The sequence below is a fragment of the Vipera ursinii genome, assembly GCF_947247035.1.
Source record: "Vipera ursinii genome assembly, chromosome: 1".
NCBI lineage: Eukaryota > Metazoa > Chordata > Lepidosauria > Squamata > Viperidae > Vipera > Vipera ursinii.
In genome coordinates, this window is record NC_139512.1 from 304,494,690 (window position 1) to 304,512,747 (window position 18,058).

Sequence of the window (18,058 nt, forward strand, 5' to 3'; positions counted from 1 at the left end):
CAGGACAACTGATCCATGTAAAGGAAAGAATAAATGGGGCCATGTATCGTGAGATTTTGAGTGAAAACCTCCTTCCATCAGCAAGGGCATTGAAGATGAAACGTGGCTGGGTCTTTCAGCATGACAATGATCCCAAACACACCGCCCGGGCAATGAAGGAGTGGCTTCGTAAGAAGCATTTCAAGGTCCTGGAGTGGCCTAGCCAGTCTCCAGATCTCAACCCCATAGAAAACCTTTGGAGGGAGTTGAAAGTCCATGTTGCCCAGCGACAGCCCCAAAACATCACTGCTCTAGAGGAGATCTGCATGGAGGAATGGGCCAAAATACCAGCAACAGTGTGTGCAAACCTTGTGAAGACTTACAGAAAACGTTTGACCTCTATCATTGCCAACAAAGGGTATATAACAAAGTATTGAGATGAACTTTTGTTATTGACCAAATATTTATTTTCCACCATAATTTTCAAATAAATTTGTTAGAAATCCTACAATGTGATTTCCTGGATTCTTTTCCCCCATTTTGTCTCTCATAGTTGAGGTATACCTATGATGAAAATTACAGGCCTCTCTCATCTTTTTAAGTGGGAGAACTTGCACAATTGGTGGCTGACTAAATACTTTTTTGTCCCACTGTATGCAGACAAAACATCCATCCATAGATATTATGGAAATAGCAGCGGAATACTATTTTATGATAACTAATAAATTCTGGATCAAAAAACAAGCTTAACAGTAAATTAAGGAATACTGTGGTGGTTATAGTTTAAAGTATATAAGACCAAATCTCTTTCCATAACATCCTGTGTATTTAAAAACTAATGACCAAGTTTCTGTTAATCTGATTTAAATACTTCATTTCACTCTTCTTATTTTCTTTATTTTAGACAATTGCAGGAACAGCAACGACAAAAAGAGTTGGAAAGGGAGAGGCTGGAACGGGACAAAATGGAACGCGAAAGGCTGGAACGAGACAGACTAGAGCGAGAGAGGCTAGAACGAGAAAGGATAGAAAAAGAAAGACTGGAACGAGAACGATTAGAACAGGAGCAACTGGAGAGGGAGCGTCAGGAAAGAGAAAGACGAGAACGAGAATGGCAAGAGCGCCTAGAGAGAGAGAGGCAAGAACGGGAAAGACAAGAGCGGGAGAGATTGGAATGGGAAAAACAGGAAAGAGAGCGGCAAGACCAACTAGAAAGAGAGCAACTGGAATGGGAACAAGAGAGGAAACTGTCAAGTGCTGGTAAGAATTTCAAAATGTTTAAAATGCAGATTTCTGATTAATTATTATTTCCCAATTACTTGTATGTTACCTAATTAACAAAAGCAGTTATATTCAGAATATTCTGCTTTTGAAATATAAAGTATTTCAGTATGACTATATTCATATTCAGTTTTTAATGTAAAGTATCTGGAGGGATTGTCATATCTCAAAAAAAATGCTTACTTAATGTTAATTAGTAAGCAAGTAGTCTTTTCAATTAATAAGCTACTCTCCCATTTTCTGCACAAAGACTATAGATTCTATGCTTTACAATGAATTAGGGTAATTAATGAGAATGAGCTGTTATTTATTGAAAAAAAGTTTTTTCCTCAGAATTAAAATTATAAATATTTGCATTGTGTCAGATTTCAGTGTTCTCCAAATTTTTATTTCTTTTAAAATAGTCAATTTTGCAAAAAAAATAATGCTCATTAATATAAACACAAATTTTCTGGCTTCATTCTGTACATATTGTACAATCAGAGGAATGCAGTTAAAAAAACTGCATAAAAAAAGAAAACATGACACTTGGACAACATCATGGTTGCTGTACAGATACAATTTCAGTGAGACTAGAATGTAAATATTCACTTTGTTCCAAAATATCTGTACCTTGTCCTTCAAATAAGTCCTTGGTTTTGCTATTCAGTAGTTCTGATACTAGTACTAATCCTACTGCCAGAATTTAAGATCTCTTGCTTTGTTTCATTTCAAGTGCTTTATTTTTGTTTCTGGCTTCTTATTCTTGTCTCTTTGTTTATTGTTTTCCATTCCTTTTCTCTTACTTGTAGCCTCCTCTGTCAGGCCCAATAACAAGGCAGCCAACTTTCAGCTTTTAGTCTGGGCAATGTGGTTTCAGGGCCTAGAGGAGAAACATATGATTGAAGTTATTTTCAAATCAGTTGGACGTACAGGGGAAACATTGCATGTGTGAGGCAATATGAATTATAAACTAAGCTGAAACTATATATACTATATATTTAGTAGCTATATTTTCTGGCTGTTTTATTTACTAATTTGATAACAAAAGATAAATTTTAACAGCTAGTTGTCTGTAATTGCATGAGAAGCATGAGAGTTTAATAATGTTATTAGGCTGATCACATGAAGATTTTTTTCTTAAATCTTATGGCAGATTATATATATATATATATATATATATATATATATATATATATATATATATATATATATATATATATATATATATATATATATATATATATATATATATATATATATATATATATATAATTATTTTACATTGCGTATTCCATGTATGTAGGCTGAATTGTCAGTACATAGTTGATTATTACAAGTGTTATGTGAACAGAAAATTGAATCAGACTTGTTTTGGGACTGTTATTATGCAGATTGCATTCTTTCAAGGGTTTCTGTTTCAAAAGATGATTGTAGAAATCTGCAGTATGAAACTATTTTCAGTTTTCAACAGAAGTAAATGTGTGTGTGAATTTTCCTATGAAGTTGAATGGCTGAGGGATTTATGTGGTGCAAAATCTAACCCATATTTCAGAATGATAAGAACAGCTTCTAGGAGCTAGCTATTGTTATCTAGTCTTAACCTGGCCATACTATACACATGGAGTTTGTGAAAACTAATTAAAACCATAGCTAAAGTAAAATACAATTTAATGTTTAGATGACTGTTATTTCGACAAATAAACTGCCATAAATTTTAAATAGAACCAGAGTTTTTTGCTGTTATCGTGAATAACTCTGAACACATAGTCATGTGAAGAACTCGGTACACCCCATCTATTTTTTTCCTTTTTTAACATATTTGAATATAGCAATATTTTATTTTCATTCAAACAGTATATAAAGATAAGGGTGATATAATTGAATTAAAAATTGACTTTGCAATCATTTATTCAACAAAAATTGACATATACATCATTTAATTCTGTGGAATAAGTAAGTATTGTAAACTCTTGGTTCTAACAACTGGTATTGGCTCTTGGCAGAAAAACCCCTCAAGTTGGTATTTCTTACAACTACCAATCTGACATTGATTGGGAGGATTTTTTCCCCCACTCCTCTATGCAGATTTTTTTTTAGCTGTGTGATGTTTGGAGGGTTCCTTGCATGCACAGCCTGCATGAAGTCACACCGTAGCATCTCAATGGGATTTAAATCCAGGTTTTGACTTCACCATGTCAGAACCCTCTATTTTCTTGTCTTTCGCCCCGGTCATTCTTTGGTGGATTTATTGGAATATTTAGGGCCATTTTCATTTTGCAAGATCTACTTTCAAGTTGCTCTCAAATTACCTTCAAGCACACTTTGGTATAATGAAGGAGTCATAGTGGATTCCATGATGGTGACTGGCTCAGGCACTGAAATAGCAAAGCAGCCCCAAATCCTAGCTTTTCCACCACTATGCTTTACATTTGGTAAAGTTCTTTTGGTGACATATTTGGATTTTGCTAAACACGTCTTTTGGTAGCGTGGCTAATCTTTGCCCCATCTATCAAAACACATTGTTCCACACATCCTGGTCTTTGCCTACAGGTTCATGAGCAAACTTTAGTCTTGCTTTGATACGTTTTCTTGAGGCAAAAGTTTCCTCCTAGCACACACCCGTATCGATCTCAGGGAAGGCCTCTCCGCTACTTGCAAGCGGTGAGGCGTTCCGACCCTCTTGTTCTGCCCCGAGGTCCCGGGAGTGAGGATGTGCAGCCTCCTGAGCTCCGGCTGGTGTACTTGAATGCCAGGTCTGTCGTTAATAAAGCTCTTCTCGTCCGTGACTTGGTCGAGGGTGAGCAGGCGGACCTGGCTTGCATCACGGAGACTTGGTTGGGCCCAGAGGGCGGTATTCCTCTGGCTGATCTTTGCCCACCAGGTTTCCGGGTGCTACACCGGCCTCGGGCTCAGGGTAGGGGTGGGGGAGTGGCTGTTATGAGGGAGACCTTAGCTCTGCGGGAGGCCACCGTTCCGCAGATAGTCGGGTGTGAGTCTCTCTTCTTGAGATGCGGCCCTGGTGTGCAGTTGGGCTTGCTGCTGGTGTACCTTTCGCCTAGTCATGCAGCAGCAGCCCTGCCTGAGCTTCTCGATGTCCTCTCTGGGTTGGTGGTTGAGTTCCCGAAACTTATAGTTTTGGGGGACTTCAATCTACCATCTCTGGGAGGATCATCTGAGTTGGCTCGGGAGTTCATGGCTTCCATGACGGCCATGGACCTGACGCAAGTAATTTCAGGACCGACTCATGAGGGAGGCCACACCCCTGACCTAGTTTTCTTATCTGGTCGGTGGTTAGATGATCTTGGTGGGGGCTCCCCAATTATTATGCCCCTGTCATGGACCGATCATCATCTCCTGCAGCTGGTCTTCCGCTTTGCCACCCCCCGCCGTGGGTGTGTGGAACCAGTTAGATGGTACCGCCCCAGACGCTTAATGGATTCCGCGAGGTTCCAGGCAGCGCTGGGGTCCCCACCTGCCTCCCCCACTCACAGCTCGGCAGATGCCTTAGTGGAAGCTTGGGAAAGGGCAGCCACTGAGGCTCTTGACCGAGTTGTACCCTTGCGGCCCCTGACCCGATGCAGATCCCGTCGAGCTCCATGGTTCTCCGCAGAGCTCCGGGAGATGAAGCGCCGGAGACGGGGCCTAGAGAGCGGTTGGAGGTCCAGCCGATCCGAATCCGACCGATTGCGACTAAGAACCCATATTAGGTCTTATCTCGCTGCGATAAGGGTGGCGAGGTCTAATCACTTCGCTACCCTTATCGCGTCCGCAGATAATCGCCCGGCCGCTCTGTTTAGGGTGACTCGCTCCCTCCTTAATCAGGAGGTGAGGGAGGAACCCTTGCAGGGGCGTGCCGAGGAGTTTAACAATTATCTGTCGGACAAAATCGCTCGGATTCGGACCGGTCTGGACTCTGACTGGGCAGAGTCTGGCGATCAGGACGCGGGTGGTCTTGTTGATATCACTTGGGAGGAGTTTGATTCTGTGACTCCGGAGGAAGTGGACAGGATTATGGGGAGACTGAGCTCCACCACATGTTTATTGGACCCGTGCCCTTCCTGGCTGGTTTATGCAGCCCGGGAGAGGACACGCAGCTGGTTCCAGGCAGTTATATCTGCTTCTTTGAGTGAGGGTAGCTTCCCTGCCGTCTTGAAAGAGGCGGTGGTGAGGCCCCTCCTCAAGAAGCCTGCCTTGGACCCAGCTGTATTGAACAACTTTCGTCCGGTCTCCAACCTTCGCTTTCTTGCGAAGGTTGTTGAGAGTGTGGTGGTGCATCAGCTCCCTTTGGTCCTGGATGAAGCGGATTATCTAGACCCGTACCAATCGGGTTTCAGGCCTGGGCACAGCACGGAGACGGCATTGGTCGCGCTGGTGAATGATCTCTGGAGGGCTCGGGACAGGGGTAATTCCTCTGTTCTAGTCCTATTAGACCTCTCAGCGGCTTTCGATACCATCGACCATGGTATCCTGCTGCGGCGTCTCAGGGGATTGGGAGTGGGAGGCACGGTTTTACAGTGGTTCTCCTCCTATCTCCAGGGACGCTCGCAGTCGGTGTTGACAGGAGGGCAGAGGTCGACCGCGAGGTCTCTCGTTTGTGGAGTTCCTCAGGGGTCGGTCCTCTCGCCTCTCCTGTTCAACATCTATATGAAACCGCTGGGTGAGATCATTCGTGGCTTTGGAGTTGGGTATCATCAGTACGCTGATGATACCCAGCTTTTTCTTTCTACCCCAAACCACCCCAGTGATGCCCTCAACGTGATGTCCCGTTGCCTGGAGGCGGTTCGGGTCTGGATGGGGAGGAACAGACTTCAACTCAACCCCGACAAGACCGAGTGGCTTTGCATACCTTCATCCCGGGTTTATTCGGATATTCCATCTCTTTCTATGGGGGGTGAATTATTACCCCCCGTAGATAGGGCTCGCAACTTGGGAGTCCTCCTAGATTCGCGGCTCACCTTGGAAGATCACATGGTGGCTGTGACTAGGGGGGCTTTCGCCCAGGTTCGCCTGGTGCGCCAGTTGCGGCCCTATCTAAGCCGGGATGATTTATGCACGGTCACTCACGCGCTCGTGACCTCTCGTCTAGACTACTGCAACGCTCTCTACATGGGGCTTCCCTTGAGGACCACCCGGAGGCTCCAACTGGTACAGAATGCAGCCGCGAGAGTTGTGTTGGGAGTCTCCCGATACTCCCATGTTACACCTCTGCTCCGTGAGCTGCATTGGTTGCCAGTTGTCTTCCGGGTGAGATTCAAGGTGCTAGTAATGGTGTTCAAAGCCCTCCATGGCATGGGGCCGGAGTACCTCAGGGAACATCTGCTGCCGGCATCAAGCTCCCTGCGCCCTGTGCGTTCCCACAGAGAGGGCCTCCTCAGGGTGCCACCGGTCAGAGAATGCCGACTGGTGGCCCCCAGGGGGAGATCCTTCTCTGTGGGCGCCCCGGAGCTATGGAACCAGTTACCGGTTGAGCTCCGGACGGCGCCCGATCTGCGCTCCTTTCGCCGCGATCTGAAAACATACTTGTTCGAGCAAGCCGGCCTGGCCTGAGGGGGGATTGGTGGGTTTTTTTATTATTTTTATTGGGGTTTTTTACTATGTATTAATTGTATTTTAATCGGGCATGTATTTAATTACCTTTTAGTTTTTGTAAATTTCTGTGTTTTATTCTTGCCCTGTACACCGCCCTGAGTCCTCCGGGAGAAGGGCGGTATAGAAATATTAATAAATTAAATTAAATTAAATTGTGCAGGTAATTTTTGGCCCTTCTTTCTAATGGTAGGCTTATGTACTTTGACATCAGTTGTACTGAGATTCAAGGGTCGCATGATGAAATTCTGAGCTCTTTCAATCTAGATATAGTGATATTGTGCATTTCCACAACAAAGGGCAAATAAACTAAATGTCTGAGGTTTAAATAAGACAGATTTTTCCAGCATATAGTACTTAATGGAACTACATCTACACGGAGGAAAGCATGCAGTGGGTTACCTCAAGGTTCTGTCTTGGCCCAGTACTCTTCAACATCTTCATAAATTATATAGATGAGGGGATAAAAGAGGAATTCATCAAATTTGCAAATGACACCAAGTTGGGGGGAATTGCTAACACTTTAGAAGATAGATTAAGGATTCAGGAGCTTGACAGACTTGAGCATTGGGCCCTGTCCAACAAGATGCAATTTAGTGGTGAGAAAAGTAAGATCGTGCACTTAGGAAAAAACCAAATGCATAGGTACAAAATAGGTGTATCTGTGAGAGAGATCTAAGTATCCTAGTGAACTATCACTTAACTATGAGCCAGCAATGTGCTACAACTGCTAAAAAAAGCCAATTCATTCCTGGGCTGCATCAGTAGAGGGATAACATCAAGGTTATGAAAAGTGATAATACTGCTTTATACTGTACTTGTGAAACCACACTTGGAATACTGCATACAGTTCTGATCACCATGATACAGAAAAGATGCTGAGACCCTAGAAAGGGTGCAAAGAAGAGCAACAGAGATGATAAAGAGTCTGGAGGTTAAATCATATGATGGATGGTTGAGGAGCTAGGTACTCTTCTAGCCCACCAAAGAGAAGGACTTTGTGGGCGGGGGAACATGATAACTGTCTTTCAGTACTTTAAAGGCTATCACAGAGAAAAAAGGATTGATGTATTCCCCAAAGCACCAAATAGCAGACAAGAAATAATGGGTGGAAGCTTGTTAAAGAGAGATCCAACCTAGAATTAAAGAGAATTTTTCTGACAGAACAATTAATCAGTGGAATAGCTTGCCTCCTGAAACTGTGGGTGCTCCATCATTGGAAGTTTTCAACAATAGACTGGCAACCTTTTGACCAGAATGCTATAAGGTCTCCTGCCTTGAGCAGGATATTGGACTAGTAAATCTCCAAGGTCCCTTCCAGCTTATGATTCTATGTTTGCCTAGATCGGGTAGGCAACCTTTTATGACTTGTGGACTTCAACTCCCAGAATTCCTGAGCCAGCCATGCTGAGGAAAAAGGGAAAGGTTTTCAAGCTGAGCCATGCTGGCTCAGGAATTCTGGGAGCTGAAGTCCGCAAGTCATAAAAGAACCAAGGTTGCCTACCCCTGGCCTAGATCCTCACTAATGATGTTCTAATAATTTGTACCTGATCTGGTGCATCTGATTTTAATTTTAGCTATGTGAGATAAATGTATGTTTGTGAGGGAATATTTACTTTTTTCACAAGCAAAAGTTGCCTACATGTTTATTTAAATTACGCAATGGTCTACAAAGTGTAAATGGTACATGATATTTGTTATATCTCCTTTATCAATATTGTTGAAATGATCAAATATCTGTATATTAAAATAGTTTGAAAAATTCAATGGGATATATTTATTTTTTCACATGATTGTAAACCTGGAGAGTAAATGGTATCAAGTTCATTCTCATCGTGTTATAGACCATGAATCTAAACATGTGGTACTATTGCCTTATAGCTTTGTAGAACTTCTTTTAATAGTAAAACATGATTAATTTGCAACTTTGGAAATAGCTATTATTAGCTTACAATATTTTTCTAGCTTTCCTTCCCACACTTATTACTCATTATTCAACTGCTTAAAACAATGTTATTTCAGCTAGAAAAAATACATTCTGCCTTTTAATCTAAAAAGTCTTCTTAACCCTGACAAGCACACCTACAGCTATTTACATATTGAATTTACAGCAGTTCTTTTGCCCTACTGTATTTCCTGTCTCAGTAGTGTTATTTTTAGCTATCCATTTCAGGAAGAATACTTTCATTTTTTTATGCTTTTCAAAGATTATTTATTTGAAATGTGATATCTACTTTCTTTAAAGGAAATCTGAGATATTAGCTGCAATTTGATACGGTCTGTAGTAGTAGGCAGCCCCTAGCCAACCTTGTTTTGATTTTTTTTTTAAATTCCATTTATATCCCGCCCTTCTCCGAAGACTCAGGGCGGTTTACAAGCTTTAGCAGTAGATTTAGATTTTAAAATGCTAAGGAGGCTAAAAGCTTGTTAGTACCTGGATGGTAGACCATCCGGGAAGAACAGAACTTTAGACCAGATTGGGAAGTCTCATCTTAGAGAAGAGCAATAATAAATCTTTTGTGTTGTATTCTTATCAAGCAAACCAGATTGACATGTTTATATATTTACTAGGAATTGACATTATCCTAAAGGAGCCTGTATTTTTTATACTGTAGATATCTGAGGGAAAGTTCCATTGGACTCAGTGGGGTTTACTTGTGAATAGGTATGATGATGCTTAAAAATTTGTGAACCTTTTTGAAGTTTCGCTGTTTTTGCATATAGCACAATCTGTTCTCCCCACAACCGCTAAAACTAGATAAAGAGAACCCAATTAAACAAATCAGTCAAAAACATTATACTTGTTCATTGATTTATTGATGAAAATTATCAAAGCTACTTATTTGTGTGTGGCAAAAGGATGAAAACCTTTGCTTTTAGAAAGTGGTATGCCTGCCTTGGGCAGCAATAAATAAATGCAACTAAATGTTTCTGAATGTTGATTAGCCCTGCACATTGGCTTGGAGAAATTTTAGCCTATTTCTAATTACAGTACAGCTTCAACTCAGAGAGTTGGTGGCTTTCATTATATGAAGTTCCTGCTTTAGCTCCTTCAATAATATTTCTATAGGATTAATGACAGGACTTCGACTTGGCATTCTAAAACATTAACTTTCATATGCTTTAACCATTTTTTGATCACAGGACTTGCGTATTTTGAATCGTTGTCTTGCTGTGTGATCCACTTCCCCTTGAGCTTCAGTTTATAGACTAATACCATGACATTTTCCTCTAGAATTTGCTACTGCAATTCAGAATTCATAGTTCCATCAATGATGGCAAGCCATCCTACTTCAGAGGCAACAAAGCAGTCCCAAATCATGATACTACCACACCAAGTTTGACAGATGGGATAAGATTCCTGGGCTGGAATACTGTGTTTATTTTTGGCAAACAACATTTTTCATTGAAGCCAAAAAGTTCTATTTTAGTCTCATTCATCCACAGAACATTCTTCCAGAAGCCTTCTGACTTACCCAGGTAGTCTTTTGCAAAGTGTAGATGGCAGCAATGTTCTTTTTGGAGAATAGTGGTTTTCTCCTTGCAACCCTGCCATGCACACCATTGTTCAGTATGATTATCATCTAATTGAATGAAACATCTGACTCTTAATTTCTCCTTCAAATGAACTGATAATCCTAGAGGTTCACATACTTTTGCTACATACAAATGTGTAGCTTTGGGCCACTTTCCTTAATAAATCATGTTTTTGACTCAATTGTTCAATTGAATTCTCTTTATTTCAAAATGTGAGTCAAACATGACTGTTTCTCCAGACTTAAAAATAGAGAAACAGTCATGTTTAGCTCGCATTTATGCAGAAATATAGAAAATTCAAACAGCTCACAAATATTCTAGCACTATTGCAGTACAATGGCATTACTTTGATTCAGAAGAGTTGCTTTGGAACATAAACCCATAATCTTTCTGAGATAAATTAAGAGAATCATCTTTTTCTAGGATCATGTGGCTACAGCAGTTGTGGATTTTTGCTGCAATTGTGCAGTCCTGAAAGTTCTGAAAATATTTGTGGCTGCAAAAAGGTGCAGCTGCTCCTGCAAGTTTCATATTTAAACTAAATCAAAGCCCTGGGAGTCAAGATTATATTATTCCTATAATGAAATTATACCCTCCTCTGTAAAAACTATTAAGATCACTAACCCCCAGAATGATTAAGGTCTGACCTAGGATGGTTTTTGGAATATGGTAGGAGACTGGCAGCGGGCTTTTCATGGAGAAAGCACCCTTGGTGTGCTTTCTGTCTACTAAATCCATGATATGAACCCCAGGACCTGATCATTAGGTTCTTGATGGTTCTGGTCTTAGTCTACTGCTGCTTAATATCAGATTGGCTAATAATAAGGCTCTTATTCAATATCTTATTTTGAAGGAGAAGGCCAATCTGCTTTAAATTACTGAAAGTTGAGGGACCATAGAAAGAAGTCATCCTGTTTTATAAATGTCTTCCTAGGATGCAAGCATCAGCTTTAGTTCAAGGGCAAGGATGAAAGAATGGCTGCTAGATACCTATTTAAAGGTAAAGGTAAAGGTTCCCCCGCACATGCGTGCTAGTCGTTTCCAACTCTAGGGGCCGGTGCTCATCTCCGTTTCAAAGCCGAAGAGCCAGCGCTTGTCCGAGGATGTCTCCGTGGTCATGTGGCCGGCATGACTAGATGCCAGAGGCACACGGAACGCTGTTACCTTCCCACCGTACTGGTTCCTATTTTTCTACTTGCCTTTTTACATGCTTTCGAACTGCTAGGTTGGTAGAAGCTGGGACAAGTAACAGGCGCTCACTTTGTTACGCGGCACTCGGGATTCGACCTGCCAAACTGCTGACCATCTGATCGACAAGCTCAGCGTCCTAACCCACTGAGCCACCGCGTCCGTATGACCTATTTACCTATTTAGAGTTATCTAAGCAGGGCTTTTCAACCAATGGTACGTGTACCACCTGTGGTACTTTGCCACGTGGCAGGTGCTAGCCAAGTGTAGTGGGGGAGGGGAATGAGCCAAAGCGACCCAAGCCTGAGGGAGAAGCAGCTGCAGGACTGTGTGGGCTCAGCAGAAGCCTCAGGAGCCGGCAGAGCTGGAGCTGATTGGCTCCAGCTGATTGGCGCTTCCAGAAGGTGCGCGGAACTGGAGGTGAACTGAAGTGGGGGGGAGGAGAAGAGAGGCTATAAAAGGTGGTTTGGGCAGGAAATGGAAAAAAAAAGACAACAGGGAAAGAGAAGGAGAGGTCAGCAAGCAGGGAAGAAACAGGGACAGAGAAGAAACAACAGCTGTTGCTGAAAGACAAGGTCCCCTGGTTCGTTTTCTTCAGCCAGGAGAATGCAATCAGTGCTGATGAAATGAAAAATCAGCTGGCAGCTTGATTGGGTTACCATAAGGATTTCTGTACAGTTTTTACAGTGTTTTGTAATTCAGAGGCTTTTTTATGTGCTTTGGTTACTGGAATATTTTAGTTTGTATTTTAGGCTAGCAATGAGTCCAAAGTGTTGACTTCCGAAGGGTTTAATCCCTTTAAACCAGGGGTGTCAAACTCAATTTCATTGAGGGCCGCATCAGCATTGTGGTTGGCCTCAGGGGGCTGGGTGGGCATGGCTAGAGTGTGTATGGCCTACTGGGTGAGCATGGCCAGCTCTACATCGTTTGCATCAAGGGTGCCTATGGGGGCCTGGGCAGGAGTGGGACAGATCTGAGGGTCTCTGGTAGAAGGAGGGTCTCTGGGCCAGGGCCAAGGCAGTGGGGGCCGTTCCCTCACTGTTTCCAGGATGGCTTCACGGGCCACATGAAACCACTTCACGTGCCGGATCCGGCCCCCGGGCCTTGTGTTTGACATATCTGGTTTAAACAAATGTAATTAGTTTTACCCCCTTATCTTGATAAGAACTTTTAAAAGTCTATGGCTTTTAGAAAGTTTTCTTTGAAGATAAACAGGCTTAAAGCTATTCACAATTGCAGGAGCCTTTCAGTCTTAGTTGCAACATTGTGACACTTGACATGCCTATGGCAGCTTAAAGACACACACCCCACTCCGGAGTTTATGTGTTTCTTTATTTTGTGAGCCTTTCTTGCTTTGCACTTGATTCCTGTGCCTTTAAGGGTACAGGGGAGGGTGCATTGTTACTACACTGTGGAAATACCTTAGAAGGGAAAGAGGAAGAAGGGCCAACCAGCTAGCTCAGGAGTCAACAAACTTAGCAACTTTAAGACCTGTGGACTTCAACTCCCAGAATTCCTCATCCAGCCATAATGGCTGAGGAATTCAGTCTTAAAAGTGCCAAGTTTGAAGACCTCTCAGCTGGCTGTAGTGGTGCATATTAATAAACATGGATAAATTCATCATACGTTTGTCAGTACAAAGGGAAAAATGATTCAGCAAAGGAACAGCTACCAAAGAAATTAAAACTGGTACTTTTTTAGTTTTTTCTACAGTTTGTATAATTTATTAGATTATAGAATAAAATACAAAAGCAAATAGTAGGACACAGTGGGGAGGAAAAAGGGGGGAAAGTGAGGGGGAGAAGGGAAAAAGAACAGACTTCCTCTGCTGCAGTAGAAGGAAGCATCAACACTGAACCTCAACTTTTTACTTTTCCATTATATTATAAACTAGCCATTTCTATAACAACAAATGAATCTAATCCAGGGGTCTTCAAACTTGGCCCTTTTATGACTTGTGGACTTCAACTCCCAGAATTCCTCAGCCAGTGTGCCTGGCTGAGGAATTCTGGGAGTTGAAGTCCACAAGTCATAAAAGGGCCAAGTTTGAATACCCCTGATCTAATCAGTAAAACCCCAAATCCCTCCCTCCCCTTTTTTTTAGTCATCAAGTTTTTGATACCTTGCTAAGCACTGGTGGTACTCAAATATTGTCATGACCTAAAAGTGGTACAATCTGTGAAAAGGTTGAAAAGCCCTGATCTAAAGATCTTATTGGGGAGTTAGGAAATGGATGTAATTTCTGCATCTCTGCAGTATCCTTGTCTGAACTGCTCAATTCAGTTGTTGGGCTGTTGGTAGACTGTGGCAGGCTTATGGTTCTGGGGAACTTCATTCTGCCATCCTTTGGCGTTGGAGTGGCTCAGATTTCATGACCACCATAGCAACTATATACCTGCAGTCCATCAGTGATACATTCTGGATCTGTTTTAATGTCAAGTCAATGGGAAGTTGGGAAGTGTTTCTGTTTGTCTCTTGTTATGAACAAATGACTCATTGATTGCTTTGGAATTTTAGCTACCTACTTTCCCCATAAGGAAGTGGGATTTATTCATCTGGTTCAGTTTGGATATCTGATGGACCTAGTTAGGTTTCAGTGGGCACAAGGTGGTATTCCTAAGGATCTGAGGTATTATTTAACTAAGGCCTTAGTCACTACTTAGAATGACTGTGCCTTAGACTGGTGCCTCTCTAAATTTGTGGACACTGGAAACCAGCTGATTTTCAGAAACATTCCATGAAATGAAATGGCAGAGTAGACTTCTAGAACAATGCTGGAGGAAAAAAACAATTATTCTGACCATACATAGGTAAAAGCCTTTGTTAAAATCTACACTGTGGTACAAAACAGATATTTTGCCAGTTTTACCTTAATCTGCATCCACAGATTACCATCCAACAGCCTATTTAAGATGACTTGATTCTTGCTGTTGACCAGTGTATCAGTGTAATGGAATGTGTGGATAACCTTAGGAAATTGAGGGGAAGAGATGCTGGCTACAAAACAATCAGACAAGAGAGGCAGGAGATCCCACTGGTTTAATGGTCAGAGATAGAAACTTAGGAAGGGCCCACTCTTATTGCTCAGGCAGTTAAAAGTGGCAACAGGAAGTTTGTACTTTCATACTTAAAAGATTCTGTTAATGTAGTCTTACAATAAAGTAGAATTAGTTCATCTAATTTTTTCCCCCCGTTAGCTTTACCTGGGAGGGTTGACAACCAAGCAGGATTTTTCATGGAAATTTTCAAATAAAATTGCTTGGTACTTTATGGACTTGGATTCTGATTGTGCAGGTTCTATGAAGTTGGCTGAGACATGATTTGACATGGTTAACTGGGAAGAATTTAATCCTGTTAGGCTTGAAAAAAATGGATGAGATATTTAGACCTATGAGTGCATTCACGTGTATTTTAAATCCATTTCATTCCTGGTTAGTTAAGACCTCCTGGGAGGCAGAATATGACTGGGTCCAAATGGTGGTGGATACTTTTTTAAGATAGAGGGAGAAGTCTCACTCTATGTTTAAGGAAGCAGTAGTTTACCCTCTCCTCAAGAAGCCAGTCTTGAATCTGACCACTCTGGGTAATTTCTGGCCTGTATCCGACTTTCCCTTCTTGGGGAAGATCATTACAGTTTATGCTTAGGAAAAGTCATATGGCTGGACCCAGGAAATGTGCTGGCAGTCCTTGTTTACTGACCACTCATTCAGAAACCCTTCAAAGTTGGAATGGAGCTGAATGAGTACCATTTACAATCAGTCTTCACCAGTGCTTTTTTTGTAAAAGAAAAAGGTGCCGGAACTCACACATGTCATACAACCCGCCTTGCCTACCCTACAAGGTTCCATCCAAAAAAGGTGCCGGAACTCCGTTCTGAGCTATGAGAAAAAAAGCCTTGGTCTTCACCATTCTCATCATTGCAGTGCCTCCATAGTCACCTCCACCCAACTTAGTGTCCAGGAGTGGTATTATTTCATAGGATCACTTTTTTCCTGGCATTTATGTGTTCGTATGTTGTTGTTGTTTTATGTTTTTAAGATTTCATTTTATTATGTAGTTTTTTTATTGTTTCATTATTATTGATGTGCACCACCCTGAGTCATGTGCTGAATAGGGCAGCCATGTAAATAAATAAATGAGGGAAATCGCTACACTTAATTCCAACCAGCTAATTTTTATGATTAGTTTGAAAGCATACTCTGTAGTGCAGCTTCTTTTATAGAACAAAGTTGTAATTTTAGATACTAATGCAAATACGAGTGGCAAAAATGAATTAAAAATTGATACTATATAAACTCTCCTAACAGTAATTTACTTGTGCCTAATCCTCTGGTACTAACTATAGTCTGCATTGTAAATATCGTTTGAATGCTGGTTTTGTTGCTTCATTAGCTCCCTTTTTCTCTTTCTCTCTCTCCTCTTTTATCCTGCCTTTGCTGATGCTGTCTTCTGTCCAGCTCCATCTTTTGACAACTCCCTGTATAATACTTCACTTCCTGAATATGCCAGTTGCCAGCCTCCTTCAGCACCACCTCCTTCATATGCTAAAGCAATGTCAGAATCTACCCCGGACTATGCTATAGTGACTTCTGCACAGTCGATTTCCTCCCCCCCTACACCACCACTAAGGCACTCTGCATCACGTTTTGCTACATCTTTGGGCTCTGCCTTCCACCCTGTTCTTCCCCATTATGCTACAGTTCCTCGTCCAGTCAATAAAAATTCTCAACCACCTTCACCTGTAAACCCCCCTCCCTCTTTGCCCACAACTACCAAGTCAACTACTTGGTCAGCTTCTAGTTTTGCACCCCTTCCTCCTTCACCTCCTGTCATGATTAGCAGCCCTCCAGGCAAAGCCACTGGCCCCAAGCCCGTTCTCCCTATTCCTGTTACTGTTCAGTTATCTCATATGTCCCCCACTGCACCTAATGGTCTTCCGGAATTGACAAATTATTCAGTTTCTTCACCACCTACCTCAGGTCCAGCACCACTACCACCATCTTCCTTTCAACCTCTCTCAGTCTCTGGACTTCAAGCTTCTTCTCCAACCTCCCCTAATGCCTCAGCTCCCTCATCCAAGCCTAGTGTTCTCCCTTCTCCCTCTGCAGCTCCCCCTGCCTTTGTTGAGAACTCTCTAAACTCTATGCTGGGAGACTCCTCTGCTTCTGAGCCAGTCTTGCAGGCAGCCTCTCAGTCGGCTGAATCTACGTCTCAGCAGGGTAAGGTTTCTGACGTTCGTACTAATTAACTAATAAAAAATGGACTCAAACTAATTTGCATCCCAAACTTGATTTATCCTGAAGAACTAACACTTTTAAAGCTCTTCTAATATCCAAAATAATAATAATAATAATAGCAAAGCGTTAAATTTGTCAATGTTTTACTTTGGAAAAACACTTTGGAAGAATGGTTTGCTTATTTGTTGAAATAGTTTCTAAACTGTTATTTGTGGAGAAGGGATTTACTGAAAGTAAACATAAACTTGATTAAATGAAAAATTCTGACAGTGAATTGCAGTTTTTGTGTTTTAATATTTTTTTCCTTAGAATATTTAGATTTATTTTGTTGTTTCTTTTGAGAGTCTTTCCATTGATACTCCATTGGGAATAGGGTGGATCAGAAATGGAGATAGCTAACTAGCTAGCTAGGTAGGCAGGCAGGCGTATTAATTCATGTCATCTGTGTATATGGATAACTTCAAGCTCCTCTTATTTAATATATTTAACAGAAAATTCTTAGGAGTCTAACTGATGTGTTTTTATAAATCAGTTTTGTAACAAATTAATTGTTTATCTATCATACTTACCCGAAAGGAAGATGACAGGGTTTTTCCCCCCCTCCAAATGGGATTGAAATGAGAGAATTATCTTACATTTACAGTAAATTTTGTAATAGAGGCAGAAGAAACTCTTCAAGAAGGAACAGGTATGAAGACCCTGGTCACTGTACAGAGTGCCTGAAATGGAAAGCCTGTCTGCCATGAGTTGATATCCTGATTAAAAAAACAACAACAGAATTATCAAATCATGAAGAGAACTTCCACACAGAGACAGGCTCTCCATTACAGGCATTTATCTTCAAATATTATTCCTAATACATAACAAATCTCTCCGTACTACTGCTACACAGAGTAGACTAGGTGAAACATCTTTTTTCGCATAATAGCAGCTCATGCATGCTTACATATGAGTAAGCACTATTAAACTTTGTGGGACTTACCATAGGGTAAACATATATAGGCTTATGCTTATAAAACATAGCTTTCTTCAGATAAATTCTTTTTGTTTCTATATGTTTGTGGAATTATGTGGGATAGAAAATGGAGAAACAATTTAACAAATAAGGAGCCTTTTTTACATATAATTAAATTTAATTATCATTAATATGGATTTTTTTTTTGAAGAGGAAGAACAGATTCTGGCCATTGTGTACATACACACACATACAAATGTCACATGTACAAATTTGTTGGTGAAAATAAATCTTAAGGATTTCTTGCCTTTGA

General features: G+C 41.4%; 1 protein-coding gene across 3 annotated transcripts in view; it reads left to right on the forward strand.

The window, feature by feature from the left end:
• Positions 1 to 18,058, forward strand: part of ENAH (ENAH actin regulator) — an 81,724-nt gene that overhangs the window by 50,161 nt on the left and 13,505 nt on the right. The window contains exons 5-6 of one of the 3 annotated variants that reach the window (XM_083374243.1): positions 884 to 1,239; positions 16,011 to 16,772. In XM_083374243.1, coding sequence (XP_083230369.1) covers positions 884 to 1,239; positions 16,011 to 16,772 — 1,118 coding nt within the window. The remainder of the gene's footprint in view (positions 1 to 883; positions 1,240 to 16,010; positions 16,773 to 18,058) is intronic. The other 2 variants (XM_083374244.1, XM_083374245.1) reach the window with 2 other exon arrangements.